The sequence below is a fragment of the Haliotis rufescens genome, unplaced genomic scaffold (genome assembly GCF_023055435.1).
Source record: "Haliotis rufescens isolate VD_foot unplaced genomic scaffold, xgHalRufe1.0.p SCAF_1, whole genome shotgun sequence".
Taxonomy (NCBI): domain Eukaryota; kingdom Metazoa; phylum Mollusca; class Gastropoda; order Lepetellida; family Haliotidae; genus Haliotis; species Haliotis rufescens.
In genome coordinates this window covers 75,822,842-75,837,771 of record NW_025963779.1, presented here as the reverse complement: position 1 = coordinate 75,837,771, position 14,930 = coordinate 75,822,842, and the positions used below count along the sequence as shown (strand labels likewise).

The following is a 14,930-nucleotide window of genomic DNA, read 5'->3' as shown; positions in this document are numbered from 1 at the left end:
CAGCGTTAAACAACTAACAAGCACATTTCTCATGGAGAGCCTTTTATAACAGATGTGGCCGTGAGCATGTTAGAAATTTAACTCCAAATCAATAGTGACACACATGAATGACCTTGCCTATAAACACACCGTTTCAAAGGGAAACGTAAAGAAGCTATTATCAAGTATGGGCACAAGTAAATGATTAATTAAGAACAGGATGGAGGATGCCATCTTAAATCAGAACTGGAGAAGATGAGCTCTACTAAACGGAATTCACCAGGAAGGGGATCTAATGCGCCTTGTATTTAGTGTTCTATAAGTGATTACTTTATATCCCGTCCTTTCAAAAAAAATATTTCCTGTAATAATTGAGTATCTTATGAGTGGGTTAGTGGTGGAATGAATTTGTATTGATTTTGTTGCACAATGACTTCACAAACCATGTCGACAATTTCATGTATGACATTACAGCCTGGATCAGAGAACACCGAAATAAACGTGTATAGAGCTGTGTTTATCCCCCTGCCCGTGTGTGCGATATCGTACAATGTACATTGTTTTTATTGCTTACATTTGCGAGCGACATTACGCACACTATTGATTCTGTATTTGTCACCCTGCTCAAATAACGTTAAACCATCTGCATGTACTAAAGTCAGAAATTAGTTTGCCCTCGGGGGAAAATTATTTTGTTGCAATGCAAATACAAGGGGCATTTTAAATAAAACTTGCCCAATTTCTCCCTTGTGTCTTTGTTGAGTTGATGTGTAGTGCATGCGAAGAGTGTGAAGTGTAAATACAAGCTGCCGCAGAGTGTTGGTTTTAGATATTAACTGTTTACACTGCCATAGCTTAGACAATATTTGATGTCTGTGGGTTGCGATTTGCCGACTGCGACATTGTTCGACAAAACCTGAATGCAAGGGACGCTCAGTAAACACAGGGCTCGCCTCTGTACACATGGGGATGTTTGTTCACAAGGGGACAAAAGATTACTCTCGTTTCACTGCGAAATGAGTTTACTTCTATAGATTGGAGTAACATGTTTGCATTGTATAAATATTCCATTTGGGTTTCAAATTCCCTGGATTTACCCATAGGATCTGTATAAACAGAAAGACAAGGGTATCCTTCTCAAAAAGCAAATGCCTTTATTTAAGGATAACCTTTTTGTAGATTATTTACTTAATGTCAGTGGTAAGTTTTATTTAAGAGCTTGACAACCTGTCAATGTAATTGGCAAATGAAATTCAGTAATATATTCTAAGAATCCAGGTTTAGGTGATAGAATGATATCATATGTTATTCATTAATAATATAAACATGAAAATGAAATAATTGTGTATGAATACATTACCACTTCGAAAGTAGTCCTGTTTGTTCAAATTACATCCATTAACACTCATAACTCTTATCAGTGCCGAACATCATGGCTATTAGTGTGCCTTCATTAATTGCACGTAATCTAACCCTGTGAGGAGCTTTGCTTTGCCGTGCGGCTTCTCGCAGGGAAGCGAGAATACCATAGCTTTGGAAGTCCATTCTTCATCTATCATTCCCTAATTGGCTGGCTTTTTGTCTCTTGTTCTTCCGCCCGCACCACACGTTTACCCGCAAAGATTAGAAATTCTCGGAGGTGTGCTTTGCCGATAAGCTTGTCCTTTCTTTCTCCGATTTCTTTGTCTGAGTAGAGATTGAAAATGAATCGGCAAGATTGATTCTCTTTAGATGGAGACTGAAGTCCAAGTAATGCCAACGCCAAGCTCAGGATCAATGAAATCCCAGTGTAAATAAAACCGCTATGATGCATTTATACAGGGGGGAGGAACACTAAGGAATTACAATATTTCAAGGCATCGTTGTTTGTACAATGAGCGACCATATTTACTTAAAGGTCCTACTGTTTGCGCAGACCGAGGGAGTGCTGTGGGGTAGTATTGCCAGCAGCTATTTTTCTTAACCCATCAATTAGATGGATCAGTGACTAGGGCAATATTTGTTTGCCTTTGATTGGAGGCTTTGTGATTAAATAGAGAAAAATGTACAGATGATCTAAATCCCGAGGATATTGAATTATCTGTGGGATGATATGTGATAGGAAATTGTGACAAGTGCTATTATCGTATGTGATAAATGCTACGGTCACTGTTTGGCACAGATGTGCTTGTTTGATAATGGAGGTCGTGACTTGTACCATGAACTTCATGGTAACATAAGTCACATGTATATAAAAAAAAATTGAATTTTTTCCTTTCTTTTATATATATATGTATATATATGTGTATATATATAAACAAGATTTTTTGATGTTGTGTTTCATTGAGTATAAGTAGTACAATAAAAATAATAATTAAAATATCTGAATACCATATAAATACTTATTTTTCATTTTCCTTCAGTTATTAAAGTTATATTCATGGCCCCAATAGAATAGAATTGGTAATTCAAATATTCATGAAATATCTTTAGACGACTACTTTGAGTGTTTCAATCATTCATTTCACAACTGACTGATTAATACATATCTATTATTGTGATAAGGAACTATGGAGCTCTATGCAAGTGACCAGTCAGTTTGGCCAGCCGTAGAATAAATACTTTCATTCATAATTATTCCATTATCAAATGATGTTTCAAAATGTCACAGTCAAATTTCCATATTTTTTATGTACATCAAAGCAAGCAGTATCTAATTACGAACAGACAATAGTATGTGTTGTATTTTTTAGACAACAGTTGATAAATGTCCATAGTTTGATGATACATCCTATTATGGTAACAAATAGTCGACAGAATTCTATGTGAAGTTCTCTTTCTGAAATCTGTGATGGCAACACTGGGATGAAATCTTAGTGTTAAGAAGATGCATCTGTGCGTGAGTAGTATTTCAGTTCTACCTTGTCCTAATTGGTCGACCGGTTGTGAGAACACCACTGACCACTCACGATCCACCGGTACCACTCCACCAGTAGACTCCACCGGTACCACTCCACCAGTAGACTCCACCGGTACCACGCCACCAGTAGACTCCACCGGTACCACTCCACCAGTAGACTCCACCTGTACCACTCCACCAGTAGACTCCACCGGTACCACTCCACCAGTAGACTCCACCAGTACCACGCCACCAGTAGACTGCACCGGTACCACGCCACCAGTAGACTCCACCGGTACCACTCCACCAGTAGACTCCACCGGTACCACGCCACCAGTAGACTCCACCGGTACCGGTACCACTCCACCAGTAGACTCCACCAGTACCGGTACCACTCCACCAGTAGACTCCACCGGTACCGCTCCACCAGTAGACTCCACCATTACTGCATCTGGAACACAAAGTGTATATAAGGAGCTCCCCTACCCACACACAACAGTCTGATGAGACCAAAGCTCAATACTAGGAACTAAGATTGCTCTTGGGTTTTAGCCCAAAAGCTTTATTTATTTGCGTAGAAAGAGCTCAGATGGTCCAATCATCTAAGGTGTCTCTCTGTATGTGCCGTGATCCAGTGGTGGTGGGTTCGAATCTCATCGTATCCATGTCAACACCATATCTGTTCTAGTGGGTTTCAGTGTAGTAAGAAATGGTACTTTGGGTTTTGCTCAAGTATTAAGCAGATATATTACAGCTGACCTTAGTATACTGTTCTGATGCACTCACTCACTCACTCAACCACTCACTCTCACATAAGGAACTTTACCCTTGTAGGATGATATGGCATATGATAATCAAGATCTTAAATGCAAGAAATATTTTACAAAACATTATAGCATAGCAAGCTCTCTTGTATTTCTGCTTGCAGTGGACCAAAGGAAATGAGTGTATGCAAGTTTTTTGACAAAAATCTTTTAAGATAACAAACCCTCTACAATTTCTACTACCCACTAACAAAAGGACTAGCTGCTGACCTCTGTATATGAGGTCACCATAAAAGGTGCCCAGTTCTCTGACCCTGCAACAGCTTGAGTATATATTACAGTGCAGAGTATCACATTTAGATGATATGGCACCACCAAGCTTCCATACATATTAATGGCAGGTTAGTCTTTCCATAACTCCTACTCAGGCACTCATATATTCCCTAGTTGCCATATTCACCGACTTGGTAGAGATTGGGAGACTAGCGAGGTAGCTATGTGTCAGTTGAATATCCTAGCACCTTCTCCGACCCCCAAGTGCAAACACATCTGGAGTGTTGACACTCCACTTCAGCCACTCTGGACTTCTGAGAATTTACAATGTCTTTCTTAATTTCTGTTACCATGCTATTACAAGGAGGAAATATATCCAATCAAACTCCTTCAGATTTAATATGGTCCAATGAAAACTCCCCCTTGCAATGATATACTGTCTAACATTACTGCGTTGCACTGTTCAATGTCATTGGAAAGTTCGAGTGGTTTGGTCCCCTGCTGAGGGGACTGTATCCGGTTGTTTAGTGATTGTGTAGTTCTAGGAGGTAGCTGTTGTTTTTAGATAGAGAAGAAAGGGATTGAGTTATCAGGATTAGGGTTTATCATTGGCCATTGAAGTGGAAAGGTGTCAATATGGGGTCGTTGAGTTGCATTAGTTTACTCCATAATAGGACATTTAAAATGGTTCACATATAGTTGACGTGTATGGTTCAGAGATGCACTTCATGCCTGTTTCAACCTAATTGTAGATTTTCAGCATGAGGGGTCACTTAGATCCACTTTCATCATCATCATCATCATCATCATCATCATTGTCGTCATGTTATGAAAGCTCACAGTAACAAAGGTCTTAGACACTTCCCACATTGTTGAAACCCACAAGCAGGAATTGGTACAGACAAACCTAGTCAATTTTAAATTCAAACCAATGATTATTGGTTTTTGGTAAGCCTTACAGATGTAACTCATACTGCCAATGTTTGGACTAAATCCTTTTTTCTGTAGACATTAATTTGTTTCCATTTTATAGCAGTGGTTATCAACCACTAAGTGACTTGTGAACAAGTAGTGCATGATTGTAAGAAATATTTTACTAGCAAAATGTCAGACTTTTCATATATTTTACCAAAGCAGTACTATGAACATTTTGCTTGGAACAAATAATTGTTTTGACAAATCAACTAAGTTGTCATTTTTAACAAGTCCTCTGAAGTCCACTTTTTAAGCACCCGTTATATCGAATATATAACAATAATAATGCAGATCTTTGTTGATAAAATGGATGTAATCACATGTATATTAATGAGGCAGCATATTGTTATGAATATCATAAATCTAGTATTCAATAAACGCACAGATTTAATAACTGTGACTTAGTTTATCATTGTTGGCACCTGTTGCAGTATATATTGATTATGTTACTTGTATACTTACATTGACATCACATGGGTGATGATGATGATGATGATGTTGATGATGATGATGTAGTGTTCTAAAAATAGGTACCGTGAAACCAGATATGTAAATACATTGTATGAGTGAATAGCATTTCACATCCCTTTAGCAACATTCCAGCCATGAGGGGGGCAATAAGAATGGGAGTCACACATTGTAGCAAAGTGGGTTTTTTTCACAATTGTAACACATTTTAAATATATAAACAGTTAATCCATAGATGCAATTTATGCATTTCACTTCTGTATTCCTGTACTGTGAGCACGGATGGCTCCATCCTCTAAGTCACATCTTTCCGAGGCAAGGGAGTTAACTGACTATAAAAGTCCAGTTTCCACCCTTGCCAAACTAGGCTAGAATTATGGACATATATTTTGGCTGGACCCATGAATCTATGCATGGTCAAATCAAAAACATGGAACAAAATCGACATTTGTTTCATAAATAACATGACGACTGCCATGTTGATGGCAGGATTTGCAGATCATGTGTACTGTCAAATGGGCAAAACAAAACTTTTCATGCTTTTCGTCAAGGTGCTCAACTGGTTTGATGTACTTCGCGAGTTAAGACCCATTTTATTACCAAAAAAAATCCTGATTATTGATCAGATTGTCTTGAGTGGGCGCCGCCATTTTGTTTGAATCAATTGCAAGTGATATGAGAGGTGGAATCTGATTGGTCGATAGGAGGGACATAGAAGGGACATAACCCCGTAATTGCCACTGGTGGCGCTAAAGTCAACCTATAAAATTGCAGCCTAGTTTAGCAAGGTGGAAGCTGGACTTTAACAGTCAATTAACTGCCTTGCCTCGGGAAGATGCTAAGGCGCTGTAGTTATATATTACTGTCATGTTAGGATAACACAGAGCTCCAGATGTTCTTTTGAAACATTGAGTATTCACTCCCATGGTATCATTCAAATTGGGTGTACCATTCATGATGTCCTCTGCCATAACAGGGCTGGAATATTGCTAAAGTGGCATTAAACTCTGGCATCACTCACTCGGTTGCTGTAGCGCATATTGAAGTTAGAGAGGATTAGGTGCCTACAGTGTGACCTGTCTGATTGTGTATCATGGATCTTTGCTCTTTGAAGTTGACGACCAGACATTATCATTTGTGGATGGGATAATTGTGCAATGACGTTGGACCATATTTACTGACTTATTTAGGAAGGGTCAGAGTCACAATTTTTAGGAAACAACAATAACATTAGTTCTAATTCCTATCGCAATACAAATACCTCACTGTAAAGTTCTTCAAAATTAAGGGAATTCCAACACAGGTATTGTCTAAAAATAGATTTTCAGAATAAATCATCAAAAGCATCTATCTCTTCAGGGGATAAAGTTGTTGGAAGTAATTGACAGCTGGGAACAGGCTACTATTAAGAAACTCTTTAAGAAATTGTGAAATATTTTTTTAATGTAATAGAAAAAAAAAATTCAGCCATAGAAAAAAGATATAATTCCCTATGCAACTCGCTTGTTGCACCTAAAGCCAGGAATTCCCAGAGCAGTTGCAGCATGTAGGTCAAGTATTGTTGTACTCGGCCTTGTCTTTTTTTATCAACCTGTTTTTAGCAGTGATGTAAAACACTTGACCTCCCTTTCCCATTGCTATGGAAGACGACTCATCACAAGTAAATACTGGGACCTGCCCATACCTTTGATGATTCCATTGTCCGGGATTTTATTAAGATTAATTTGTGTTTCACACGAGAAAGCCTTGAAAAGAACAATCTTTTTCAAGAATAAGCCATACTATCGTGGTACTTAATGGAATTATGTAACTGTTGTTAATTTGATAGCACTTTTTTTCAAGTGTTATGATCATATCTTAATATAAGATACATACCATGTGTGGATTTATTTTTTTTTAAATGATGCCTGTGTGCGTATGTAAAGTAGATTTGCCGTGTACAATCTGGAAAAAAAGATATATCCATTAGAAGATGAGACAGCTTCCTGTGGCTGAGTTTTAAAAAAACATTGAAATCAACATCGTCTAACTTCTTTGCTCTAGCAGTCCTTGCACGCGAAAGGGAAATTGAGCCTTTGGAATAAGGGGGAAAACATATTCAGTTTCTTTGCTTAATACAACATTTGGAAAAAAGAGTAGAATAATTTCTGTCAAAAGATTTGTTTAGAGGTACAGTGTAGTGTTATCACTGACGGCACACGTGGAGATGTGGAGATGTCGCTGGATGTTCATGCAGTCTCTGTAGACCTGGAATGGGGATATAACCGTTATTTTTTTCAGCAGAACATCGTCTTCAATACAACCAAGAATAGATCTAATTGAAATGTTACATAGCACAGGAAATTAAAAATCCTTCTTGTTTTTTACAGCGTTCATCCTCGTCTCCACATGATCGCAACCGGTTCCACAACCGTAGTCGTTCGCCTGAAGTTAACAATCGGGCAGCAAAAAGGAAAAGATCAGATAACAAAAATGGGGTATGATTGTCAATGTATGCTTCAAGGCCTTAGAACAAATTGAATTGTTTGTACAAGTGATATTTTAGAAGAAGGGCTAGCAGGCTGCCTTGTGTCAATTTCACATTAGACGAGCTTGGTAATTAATTCTACAGAAAAAATGAACGCAAGAAGCCTGAGGTTGTATAGGCTTTACTTACAGAGATGAAGTAGAAACGTTTCTCTGTTCAGCTTCCTAAGCTCGTTAATGTTTAACTGTCAGGAATAATTTTTATGTTTATGGATTTAATAGTGAGTTTTATTGAAATTGGTATCGGATAAGACTTTGTGAAATATTTTTCATTGGGTGAAAAACTAACATTTCATTTTTTTACATCTGCAGGAAAACGATGGAGAGGGTAGTGATGCAGAATTAGTCGTGGATGTCGGTGATGTAAGCTCAAGTTTCACCAGATCAATATGTGGATAAATCTCTTTAAATGTGATTGTTGTGTTTTGGGAAAGAACATAAAATGTGTCCAGAAAATATTAGTTCTCTGAAATTACAGATTTAATTTTTTCATGCATTTTATTTATGATTTCAATCATCTCAGTTTTGATATTTTTTGTGTGAACAAATTGTATGAATATGATTCAATGCCCATAAATTTATACACAATCTTATTAATTGTAAGTCGTGATAATATGTTATAATTGACATAAAGGTGGGGCAATATTTTTATCTATATTTTGATATTATACAGGATAACACGTCTCCCATGAATGGCGACTTGTCTCCAGGGGAGAAGGCTAGCAAAGACCTACTCAACAACAACAACAACAACAATAAGAAAGTTGATGACAGAAGCAGTCCTCGTAGCGACACGTCTTCTCACGGAAGTGGAACATCTACCAAACAAAAAGAGGTGATAACAATGTGTTGCATGGACAAAGAAAAGAAAACAAATGGTGGCCACAGTTCAGAAAGTCGTTCGACTCGTGAAGATCCGGGTCAGAATAGTTCTTCAGCAACCCATGCTTGCCGTAAAAGGCGACTAACGGGATCGGGGGTCAGGCTCGCTGACCTGGTTGATGCATGTTATCAATCCCAATTGCGTGGATCGATGCTCATGATGTCAATCACTGGATTGTCTGGTCCGGACTCGATTATTTAGAGACCACCGCCATATAGCTGGAATATTGCTGAGTGGGGCGTTAAACAACAAAGAAACAAAGAAACTGAAAGTCGTGTTAAGACTTGTGATTGTGGTAGCCATACTCACAGTTTTGTTGGATTGTGATGAAAAAAGTGCCATTACCTTTTTGTAATATTTTATTTTATTGCTGATTAGGAGTGACAAGCAAAGACAAAGGAGTGAGTGAGTGAGTACGATTTTACGCCGCTTTTAGCAATATTCCAGCAATATCACGGCGGGGGACACCAGAAATGGGCTTCACACATTGTGCCCATGTCGGGTCTTTGGCGTGACAAGCGAACGCTTTAACCACTAGGCTACCCGACCGCCCCAATGACAAAGGAGCCATTGTAGTGTTATTAGTAATGTATCGCTTTTACGAGGACTATTTATCTCCTACAGTGCAGACTTTATGTATGATATTCAGGATAATGTGAAAGTAATGATTTAGTCTGCCATTTCCAGTGTCCGTTGAGGTTTGTTGTGGAGCTTAAATGATATAGATACAGTCTAATGTCATATCAGGAAAGTGTTTCAACAAAGTTTGTTTGTTGTTTAATGTCGCACTCAGCAATAATCCAGCAATATGACCGTGGTCTGTAAATAATCAAGTCTGAACAAGACAATCTAGAGACTGACATCATGAGCATCGATCCATACAATTGGGATACACTGACATGCATCAACGAAGTCAGTGAGCCTAACCACCCGATCATGTTAGTCCCCTCTTACGACAAGTATGGTCGTCTTTTACGGCAAGCATGGGTTGCTGAAGACCTATTCTAACCTGGATCTTCACAGGTGGTGTCAACAAAGAGTGTTTAGGATAAGAATGATAAGTAAATAATGTACTACCAGTATGTCACCAGGGATTTATCTAGAGCTCCTCAGAAGCTGAGATTCAGCTCCAATTCTGCAACAAATGTCAGTAAACATTTCCAATTTGGAAATAAGAATTTCCAAACTCATAATAAGACTTTTCACTGATAACAGCTCCAGTAATGGGATATGTTTTTTTACTTGCATTATGTCATTGCATTGCAATGTAAAAATCTCTGTATTTCAGAAAACAAGAATTTAAAAATGAAAAATAATTGAAAATAGTGATTTCTTTTCTTCCAATTTGGCACTTTATATGAAAGCCTGGATAAAATCAATGATAACACAGGTCAAAATTGATTTTTCATAGCGTTTCATGTCATTTATGTCAAAACTATTCACACTCTACCAGGGACTCATTACGAAGTATTGATATGTGATTTGTCTTCGATGTATGGCCTGACCATGGTCAATTGCAGTGCATTGACAGTGGGATCAGTTGTGACGCAGTTGTTACCCCTCCTGTGAGGATTGTTTGTAGATTGTCCAACACACATCCATTGTATCGTCACAGAAGTTAACTGGAATAAGGATCAGATAATCCACGAGCAGAAAATAGCAAGTCTGGAGTTGTAGGACTTTGTCCGTCCTTGTTTAATTTCAGTCTGTTTGGGGGGCACAGGTGGCACAGTTGTCTAAGGCACCCCAATTCACTGTGAAGAGTTGTGTCCCTTGGGCACGCCAGAAACCCATGATTGTGGGTTCGAATCCCGTGTTCGCCCCGATCATGTTTCTAGGTTTGACAGCACCATACCCGTGCTCGTGGGTTTCTCTGAAGTGGTAAACGTCTGAGACCTGCATCATTTCGGGCTTTCCTCTCGCATTAAGCTGACACGCCTCGATATAACTGGAATACTGTTAAACTCACTCACTCACTCACTCAGTATGTTTGGTCCAACTGCCGTGTAGCCTAACATAGACTGCCATGGCATAAGCCTCCTTACATTCTTGGACAGGATGTGTTGCTTCTATATTATGTTTTTGTAACTGAATTTGTCTTCCAGAATGACAAGGCTGCTACACCCGTCTCAAAATCTGCCACCCCCACAAGTTCAGGAAGTGCTACCCCCGGACCATCAGGCCCTTCTGTTGCCGGGAAACCAGGTGCCAAAGTCCATCCTCTTGGTATGGGGAGTTGTGAGGCTAGCTAGCACCTCAGAACTAGATAGGATAGATGTAAAGTCTAGTGGCTAGTAATGTAGGGCTAGTCATGTCCATCAGAACTAGATAGGGTAGACATAAAGTCTGGTGGCTAGTAATGTAGGGCTAGTCGTGTCGTTCAGAACTAGATAGGTAGACATAAAGTCTGGTGGCTAGTAATGTAGGGCTAGTCATGTCCATCAGAACTAGATAGGGTAGATGTAAAGTCTAGTGGCTAGTAATGTAGGGCTAGTCATGTCCATCAGAACTAGATAGGGTAGATGTAAAGTCTAGTGGCTATTAATGTTGGGCTAGTCCTGTCGCTCAGAACTTGATAGGGTAGACGTAAAGTCTAGTGGCTAGTAATGTAGGGCTAGTCCTGTCGCTCAGAACTAGATAGGGTAGATGTAAGTAATGTAGGGCTAGTCGTTCACTCAAAACTAGATAGGTTAGACGTAAAGTCTAGTGGCTATTAATGTAGGGCTAGTCCTGTCATGTCTCTCAGAACGAGACAGGGTCGACTTAATCAGAGACCATGTACCGATGGAATAGTCTCTGACTTAATGTAAAGAGTAGTGGCTAGTAATGTTTGACTAGTCTGACTAGTCTTACTTAATCAAAGACCACATACAAATGGAATATACCCGGTAGTCTCTGACTTATTGTAAAGAGTAGTGGCTAATAGTCGTGGACGAGCTGTCTCAAAACAAGACAGGGTCGACTTAATGTGAAGAGTAGTGGCTAGGATTGTAGGACTAGTGTCTTAGAGCTAGACAGGGTAGATGGGTATGTGAAGTGTGGCTGTGCTAGACTGGAAACAGGTGTCGGTTATATGAAATGTGGCTGAATACAGTCGTGACTTGTGTGTGCCACTTATTACAAGAATTTGGTGATACCAAGATGTCTCAGCGTAAAGCTTTAGAAAGCCTGAAGTCACAAATGTTACATTTACCACTTTGGTGAAACCCAAGACATGAACAATAGTTGTTAGCTATTTTTCATGTGATTTGTTTTTCAATGTTTTAAGAATGATAATCTAGAGACAACTTTAACCATTAAGTGTCTTATATGGAAAAATTATAAAATTATAAAGTTATGAAATTATTTATAAAAGACTTAGCTCATTAAGAATCTCGTAACGTTTGATTGTTCTGTGTCTTCAGTTCTTGACGTGTTTCAAATTGACACATATTTTTCTCTCACAGAGAGGTACCCATTCCTGCCTCATGGAGAGCTGAGCCCAAACAATTTCAACGGTGTGCTCCATAACAGTATGTCTCCTGGACCCTTCTCCAGGCCATTGGTCAGTATATGCCCGCTGTTACACAATCTCTCATGTTTAAGCCCACCTCCAGAGGTTTCCATAAGACACTCGCCTACATTGACTAGACACTCTGTGAAATCAGTCACCATTGGGGCAACATTGTCTGCCTTTCAGTTAATCATACAGCTGTATATATACTTCATCTTCTTGAGGCAAGGGAGTTAACTATAGCAGTCCCGTTTTCACCTTTGCTGTAAAACAAGAGCTGACAGAACGATGCAAAATTAAGGCTCTATGTATAAGATAGGATTCCCATAGTGTGTGTTCTTACTGTTGCAGCTGAGACTGTTGGTTTAGTGATCTCTATTTCTTACTGTTGGTCTTCTGTGTACGGTGTGTTATACTGAAGAATTCTTTTTTGGTGCAGGTAGGACTTGAAAGCTCTCCGGCACACATGCGGGGAGCACTCGGCAGCATTCCAGGGGGAAAACCGTAAGTTGAAAAAAAACATCCGAGGAAATACTAACTAAACATTTCTAAAAAGATACTAAACTTGAAGTGTTTCTGAAAATTTTCCTATTTACCAAAATGGTTGGAAAGAGTTATCCCTCACTGTAACAACAATGTACCATGTGACCTCACTGTAACCATGATGCACCATGTGACCTCACTGTAACCACAATGTACCACGAGACCTCACTGTAACCATAATGTACCATGAGACCCTTACTGTAACCATGATGTACCATGTGACCTCACTGTGACCACAATGTACCATGTGACTTCACTATAACCATGATGTACCATGTGACCTCACTGTAACCACAATGTACCATGTGACCTCACTGTAACCATGATGTACCATGTGACCTCACTGTAACCACAATGTACCACGAGACCTCACTGTAACCATAATGTACCATGAGTCCCATACTGTAACCATAATGTTCCAGGAGACCTCACTGTAACCATGATGTACCACAAGACCCTTATTGTAACCATAATGTACCATGAGACCCTAACTGTAACCACAATGTACCATGAGACCTCACTGTAACCATAATCTACCATCAGACCTCACTGTAACCACAATGTACCATGACACCTTACTGTAACCATAATGTACCATGAGACCTCACTGTAACCACAATGTACCATGAAACCTCACTGTAACCATAATGTACCTTGAGACCTCACTGTAACCACAATGTACCTTGAGACCTCACTGTAACCACAATGTACCACCATACCCTTACTGTAACCATAATGTACCATGAGACCTTATTGTAACCACAATGTACCACAACACCCTTACTGTAACCACAATGTACCATGAGACCTCACTGTAACCATAATGTACCACAACACCCTTACTGTAACCATAATGTACCATGAGACCTCACTGTAACCACAATGTACCATGAGACCTCACTGTAACCATAATGTCCCATGAGACCTCACTGTAACCTCAATGTACCACGACACCCTTACTGTAACCATAATGTACCATGAGACCTCACTGTAACCATAATGTACCATGAGACCTCACTGTAACCATAATGAACCATGAGACCTCACTGTCAATGTACCATGAGACCTCACTGTCAATGTACCAGTATGCTAGTATGGATTCTTCTATGAGATATTTGGGACATATTCTTCTGTTGCTGTTCATTTGTTACCACACACAGTTTTTAAAACAAACGCCATGGAAGTTCTTTCTTAATATATCAGTTTACATGAAGTCAAATTAATCTGTCTGATTCCAGAGCATATTCCTTTCATGTAAGTGGAGACGGTCAGATGCAGCCGGTGCCCTTTCCTCCAGACGCTCTGATTGGTCCAGGCATTCCGCGTCATGCTCGGCAGATCAACACATTGAATCATGGGGAGGTTGTGTGTGCAGTTACCGTTAGCAACCCGACCAGACACGTGTATACAGGGGGCAAGGTAAGGAATGGTAACTGGTTGTAGAAAATTTGAATAGAAGTGACCTGCATGGTTGGTGCGTATCATGTTTTTGTATTCATATGTCATACTCCATTACCAATTTAATTCAGTTGAAATCTCTCTGTTTTACTGACATTTTTTTAAGTTTTGTGCAGTTCTGAGAAATATTCAAGTATTACCATGCTGTAAGGCACCAAGAATGTGCTTTTCATGTTGTAACCATGTTGAGAGTCAAACACAGGTTCTGACTGAACAAGCGAACACATTAGCCACTAGACTACCCACATGACACCTTAAGTTATAGAGTAAATCCTCCACATAATATTCTGGTCCTGTATCTTTAATTACCACCTTCCTGTTTATGTTTGATGTTTGAAAAGTGTTACATTAAGTGTTTGGATAATTTGGCTTTTATGTGTATATTCATCCCTGACACCATCAGGGCTACAGGCATCTTGCCCTAACCATGTGAAGACAACAGAGTGTGGATGGTTCCAACTCCCAACCTCTAAGCACCTGGCATATCAATTTTTCTTTTCAACTAATTTAAGAACTCTTGAGTCATATCAGTGCACACGTCTGGTAGAAGTAAATAAGACCTTGACCTTCTCACAGAATGCATGATCATGCATGCTCAAACTGGTAAGCTTGGGGCTAATTATTTTATTGATTGGTCACTCAGACAAAAATAAATTTCAGCATTGAAATCTTGGCATCTCTAGACCAGAT

At 39.3% G+C, this 14,930-nt stretch overlaps 1 protein-coding gene across 4 annotated transcripts in view; it reads left to right on the top strand.

Annotated features, from left to right (window-relative positions):
* LOC124146824 (transducin-like enhancer protein 1) overlaps positions 1–14,930 on the top strand; it is an 84,524-nt gene that overhangs the window by 56,551 nt on the left and 13,043 nt on the right. For 3 of the 4 annotated variants that reach the window (XM_046517300.2, XM_046517298.2, XM_046517297.2), the window contains exons 9-15: positions 7,707–7,814; positions 8,176–8,226; positions 8,537–8,698; positions 10,852–10,972; positions 12,193–12,290; positions 12,679–12,743; positions 14,021–14,201. In XM_046517300.2, coding sequence (XP_046373256.1) covers positions 7,707–7,814; positions 8,176–8,226; positions 8,537–8,698; positions 10,852–10,972; positions 12,193–12,290; positions 12,679–12,743; positions 14,021–14,201 — 786 coding nt within the window. The remainder of the gene's footprint in view (positions 1–7,706; positions 7,815–8,175; positions 8,227–8,536; positions 8,699–10,851; positions 10,973–12,192; positions 12,291–12,678; positions 12,744–14,020; positions 14,202–14,930) is intronic. The other variant, XM_046517299.2, reaches the window with a different exon arrangement.